The sequence below is a fragment of the Chelonoidis abingdonii genome, chromosome 24 (genome assembly GCF_003597395.2).
Source record: "Chelonoidis abingdonii isolate Lonesome George chromosome 24, CheloAbing_2.0, whole genome shotgun sequence".
Classification (NCBI taxonomy): domain Eukaryota; kingdom Metazoa; phylum Chordata; order Testudines; family Testudinidae; genus Chelonoidis; species Chelonoidis abingdonii.
Window position 1 is genome coordinate 22,475,510 of NC_133792.1, and position 6,235 is coordinate 22,481,744.

Here is a 6,235-nt window from a genome sequence, read left to right on the forward strand (position 1 = left end):
TTACTGGCTGGCTGAGAGTCACGTCTGACTGCAAAGTGGGGGTGCAGGACCCTGTGGCTTCCCCAGGACGCCGCTGGGGCGGGCTCGCTGTGGGAAGCGCACGGAGGGGCAGAGGATGCTGAATGCTCCAAGGAGAGACCCAGGAGGTGAAGACTTGTGAGCTTCTTGCCCTGAACAAGTCTGCGCCAAGGGAGAGGAGGCTCCCCAAAGTCTTGACTGGCTTGGTGGGGAGCAGTTCCAGAGCATCGCCCAGGGACTCTGTGACACTCAGGGCTTTGTCCTGTCCAATTTTAACTGCCCTATGAGTTTCTCTGACCCCCGAGGAGACCATTCCACATCCCGATAGATCTCATTATTGGGGCACTGCCTTGTTTTTCAACTTATGTTTTCCTTTAGTTAACTTCTACTCATTATCCAGATTATATCCCTGAAGCACCTTAACCAGCACCCTTTGGCTATCTTCCTGTCCCACTCACCTTGGTGATCATTCACCCCAGCTGTTAAGCATGAGGCTAGTTATTGGGCCTCATAACACAGCAGCAGTGTTGGGCAGATGCTGGCCCGGTAGACGAATTGGTCTAAAGGGGGATCACTTGGCACGTGAGCACCAAGACACCATCCTAGGCCCATAGTTACCCACAGAAAGGCTCGTGTATTCCAGGTGTACACCACTGCCCCTCAACTGCAATGACACTCCTGGCTTACACCTGCCTTCCTAGGAGGCGAATATAAGTCAGACAAGCCAAGAGGTCACACGTGATCGAGGAACCTCCTGGGGATTATTTTATGGGACATATGAAGGCAGATCCCGTACAACGCACTGGATGTTTAATCCTATCACACCTCTTTCCATGCCTATCACCAGAGCACCCATGATGATGTTCTCTCCAGAGATGGTGCTAGCCCACTGGGGGTCCTAAGCAGGAATATTTTGCCCCATCCCGCCGCATACATGATTATAAGCAAATAGGGGGACCCCTTGAGCTGCTCGGGGCCCTAAGCAATTGTTTTGTCTGCTTATGCTGAGCGCCAGCTCTGTGATCTCTGTTAAACCGTCTGAGCTCCAGTTGTTAGAACACTGGCTCATTTACAGCCAGGAACTGTTGCTGTTGCCCAGTAACTAACTGGCCTGCAGCCGCTTCCCTCTGCTGCTGCTTCACATCCAGCTTCCCTCTCCCTCCTAGGAGAGACCATCAAGATCGTCATTGAGGACTACGTGCAGCATCTCAGTGGGTACTTCCTGCAGCTGAAGTTTGACCCGGAGCTGCTGTTTGGAGTGCAGTTCCAATACAGGAACCGGATTGCCGTGGAGTTCAACCAACTCTACCACTGGCACGCGCTGATGCCAGACTCGTTCATCATCCAGGAGAACGAATACAGCTACGAGCAGTTTATTTACAACACCTCCATGCTTCTGGACTTCGGGGTGGAGGCCTTGGTGGAGTCGTTCTCCAAGCAAATGGCAGGACAGGTATGGCAGGCCAGAGGCAGGGAACCGCTCCAGTGTGCAAACCGCTGGGGGAGGGAGGGAGGGCTGCTTGCACAACCCCAGGGGTCTGCAGTGCGATGGTGCCAGCAGGCTGCATGACTTGCAAGGGGCATGGGAAGTGGCTCGGGCAAGGGGCCACGTCTCTTGGTGGGGTCCAATTCTGATATGGGGAGGATGTAAGGATCAGGGTAACTCCTAGTGCTCCCCAACCATCCCCAAGGCAATGCCGCTCCCACCAGGGTGTGCCTCACTGGCACAATCCACTCCAGAGGTGTGGGGAGCCCCTGGCACATCGTGGGGGCTGCTATAACACAGGCAATAATCAACGTCTCTGCAGCACGTTCAGCCCATTCTCTTTGCCCTAAATCCTCTCTAAAGGCCAGTGGCTGTGAGTCAAACAGCTCTCCTAGGAGCTCATGGTAAAGGACAACAGTCTGGCCTCATCCTTTGTTCTCTGCTGCCATTGGGTGACTGTTTTCTTTCATTAATTCACATTTACAGTGTTTGAGGCTTCTCTTTCTCTCCTCTCTTCTTGGGAAACTTTAACACAGGGAGTCGGATAGTCCCATTTGCTGCTGTCCAAATACCCAGCTTGCTTCCTTAATGGAAAGAAATAATTGCCCCCTTCCACTGACAGGTTACTGCATAATTGTTCAGCACAGGGTTCTCTGTAGGCTTGGAAAGATCAGGTTTTTGTTGGTAAACTGTTGATTTCACTGTACACAAACCAGTGAAAAAATATTTCCATCAGAATTTACAGATCCGCAAAGAAAAAAAAATGCAACTTGAGAACTTCTGAGATTGGTTTAAGGAGATTTCCTTGGTTTGTTTTGACGTGACGTTTTTAAAACTTTTGAATCTCAATGTCTCCTGTCATTAAATCATTGTCTGATGTGTACCCTCCATTGTCTGATCACCCAATTATTCCCTGCTGCGGTGAAAATGTAAGTAGATAGAAATAAACAAATACTTAAATAAACATCAATATTATCTATGAAAATTATAAAAACTAAACATGGAATTCTGCCAAGCCTCGTTTTCTAGCATTTCCCACTGTTGGGGATTGGGTACCACACCAGATGGAGCATTCGTTTGATCTGGCAGCTCTGACACAGCTCTGGTCGTTGGCATTTCTGGTGGTTCTCTCTGCTGCTGTGACCTGTGATTTTGACTGTCTTGAGTCACGTGGCGCCTGTGTGATGGATGCCTTAGAAACACCTAACGAGACGTGTAATCTGCCATAATTGTCAGAACTTTCTGCAGTTCCGAGTGGAATGACAGTGCTTGACTGTAACAGCAGTTTGCTCTTTTTTTACTCTTCCTGTGTTTCAGATAGGTGGGGGACAAACCATCAACTCCAACCTCTTGAAAGTGGCTGTTGGAGTTATTAAGGAATCACGGCTGCTGCGGCTGCAGCCCTTTAACGAGTACCGGAAGAGGTTTTCCATGAAACCCTATAAATCCTTCCAGGAGTTAACAGGTCAGATTTCATAGTTCGCGTGCTGCTGCTCGCAGTGTGTGTCCAGTAAGGGGCTAGCACTGCCCTCGGGGTTCCCTCAGCCCAAGGCAGCCACCTCACGTACAAAAACAACAAGGAGTCCGGTGGCACCTTAAACACTAACAGATAATAAAAAATAATAATAATAGGACATATACCAATCTCCTAGAACTGGAAGGGACCTTGAAAGGTCATCAAGTCTATCCCCTGCCTTCACTACCAGGACCAAGTACTGATTTTTGCCCCAGATCGCTAAGTGTCCCCCTCAAGGACTAAACTCACAACCCTGGGTTTAGCAGGCCAATGCTCAAACCACTGAGCTATCACTCTCCCCCCCCCCCCGATTTATTTGGGCATAAGCTTTTGTGGGTAAAAACCCCACTTCTTCAGATGCATGGAGTGAAAGTTACAGATGCAAGCATTATATAATGACACATGAAGAGAAGGGAGTTACCTCACAAGTGGAGAACCAGTGTTGACAGGGCCAATTCAATCAGGGTGGATGTAGTCCACTCCCAATAATAGATGAGGAGGTGTCAATTCCAGGAGAGGCAAAGCTGCTTCTGTAATGAGCCAGCCACTCCCAGCCCCTATTCAAGCCCAAATTAACGGTGTTAAATTTGCAAATGAATTTCAGTTCTGCTGTTTCTCATGTACAATGTGAGATCACAGAGCTCAGACACACAGCTCATCCAATCAGTGGCCCCACTGTAGGCTTTCAAACTGATTGATGTATAAACATCCCGCCACAGCTTACTACTACTCACCCCACTCTGAAAACTGCCAGATACTGCCTACTTGAAAGGGTTGTTACCTGCTGCAGGGCAGGTGAGTGGGTGGGGCATGGCCTCGAGGATCAGTCAGACCATTCAGCTGGGGCTCTGGGTTACAGAGAGAGAGCAGCTGAAAAGTCCTGTGTCTTGTATGGACTTGGAACCTCCCTTCTCTGTTGATGCAGGAGAAGAGGAGAAAGCAGCGGAGTTGGAAGAGCTATATGGAGACATTAATGCCTTGGAGTTTTATCCTGGTTTGCTGCTTGAGAAATGCCAGCCAAACTCTATTTTTGGGGAGAGCATGGTGGAGATTGGAGCCCCGTTTTCCCTGAAAGGGCTTTTCGGCAACCCCATCTGCTCCCCAGAATACTGGAAGCCGAGCACTTTTGGTGGTTCGACTGGCTTTGAGATCGTGAAGACAGCTTCACTCCAGAAGCTCGTGTGTCTCAACGTCAAGCGGTGTCCATATGTGGCATTCCACGTGCCAGATCCTAGCACAGAAACAGGAGCAACTGACCATCAAGACGGCAAAAGATCCAGCGAGCTCTAGTGTCACTGCAGCTCCACTGAGGCTGGGCCAATGAGTTTCCTCCTTCATTATTGTCCTAACGATTCCCGTTGTACCACCCGGCCTTGGGTACAAAGCCCTCCCTTGCAGAGAGAGACAGGCACAAAGGAGGATGACAGTATGCTCCTTGCACCATGTATCAATAGAATAGGAGGCCCCTCTGGTTCTGGGCATTATCCACACCCGAGGCTGGGAGAGGGGAAAGGAGAGAGAGGCTGGTGGTAGATTAGGGAGAGCCTGAGTCCCCTAAATGCTACAGACACCATAATGGTCTCTCTCTACTCAAGCTGCCTCTTCTGCTAGCAAATTCCCTGCTCTAAGCCAGCTCTCTGTTCTCCAGGGGACTCTCTGCCTCTCTGCTATCAGAGCCTTTGCTCTCAGTACCTCCCCCACACCCCTGACTGCCCAAGGCAGCTATCACGCTACTTTTCCTGCACCAGGACTGCAAGGCAACATATGCCCACCAATTGGGCAGGGGTGGAGCAGTACACAGCCCCCCACTCTTCTGCCCCAGCTGGCCAGCACACTTGCTCTTATTTTCCTGCTGTGACCAAATGGCTTGTGTGTTTATATTGTGGAATGACCACCCCAGAGACCATCCTTAGGAACCACAAGAATGAGGATTTTCTAAGAAGGTCTCTGGTTTGGACAGAGAGGGAAAGAAAATCGTCCATTGCCCGCTCAATGCCTCAGGGCTTTTCCCCTTCCCCCCCCACATGCATGCAAGGTCAGTAATCCTTCCCCGGCTTTAAGAATGTTTGGGAGGGGGTGGGGGGTGAAAGCAGACCCTGGGCTGGAGCACACATGTACTGTACAGGTCAGAGCCTGTCCTAGGTTATTCCTTATACAAACCAATCAGAACTCATTCAATTCTCACATGTCCAGCTCAGCCAGTTTTCAAGCACTCTGGGCAAGCTAGCAAAAGTGACCACCTGAACTGCAGGTACAATTCAGCACCAGCGGATAACTGTGCCTGGAAGAGCCCACTGTCCGGCTTCGGGAACCGGGTCCCGTTAACGTGCTGAATGGGCTCTGGCAATAAATAGAGAGCTCGACCTGATTCGGTCTTTGCCAATGCAAGGTGGAAAGCTAAGTGCTTCTGAGAGAGCAGGAAAGCTGTTGAGTTTCATGCTTCTTCGGAGACATGTGAGCTCCATTCTGCAGCATCATGTGGAGTTTAAAATACAGCTGGGATGTAGATATTGCTGAGGAGTGAAGGGCTGGGGTAAAATCTGTCAGAGCTGATGGAAATCCCACTGAATGGACCATTGAAACCTAGCCTAGCCAAAGAGCCACACCAATGGACCACAGGAGCAATGCTTAGGTGTCAACTGGGCAATCTCCAAATAGGCCTTTTCTGACTCTAATTGGATTGAGTCCGGATTCTGTCACCCTGACGCACTCTGAGAAGTACCCCACTCCACAAGCGGTTCCACTGGTCCCATAGAAGAAAGTACTATTCAGTGCAAGCAAGGATGTCAAAATCTGGCCCTTTGAGTCTATGAGTCCTAAACTTCCCTGGTGTAAACAGCTCAGAAAATTCTGTTCCGAGAGTATATATGCCCTGCTTCAGGCCTCGTGAGGTTCCACGGTCCAAAGCTCAATACAGACCTAGGAGCATTGTTTTCCTGCCCTATATTCCCCCTTCCAACAGCCACTGGTCCCTGCCTCAGTAAATACATGGACTTGTGATGAGCAGAGGAGTTCTAATCCCCAGGTTAACATTGCAGATACGCAGCTATTGGAGTGATACGTTTGTTTGGAGGGTCTGAACGCTCCAGTGTTGGCTTGTGATCCCAATAAAAGAGAAAGTGATTTCACCTCCAGGCAGATGGAGAATAATGGCCTGCTGAGTTCTTCCAGAAGAGTTTCAGGCATCCGCTCACCAGACTCTAAGTGCTAAAAAG

At 49.8% G+C, this 6,235-nt stretch overlaps 1 protein-coding gene across 1 annotated transcript in view; it reads left to right on the top strand.

Moving 5' to 3' along the window:
* Nucleotides 1-6,148, top strand: part of PTGS1 (prostaglandin-endoperoxide synthase 1) — a 45,540-nt gene extending 39,392 nt beyond the window's left edge. The window contains exons 9-11 of the mRNA XM_032767624.2: nt 1,185-1,471; nt 2,822-2,969; nt 3,946-6,148. Of these exons, the coding sequence (XP_032623515.1) occupies nt 1,185-1,471; nt 2,822-2,969; nt 3,946-4,310 (800 nt within the window). The 3' untranslated portion in view covers nt 4,311-6,148. The remainder of the gene's footprint in view (nt 1-1,184; nt 1,472-2,821; nt 2,970-3,945) is intronic.
* Nucleotides 6,149-6,235: the final 87 nt, after the last annotated feature.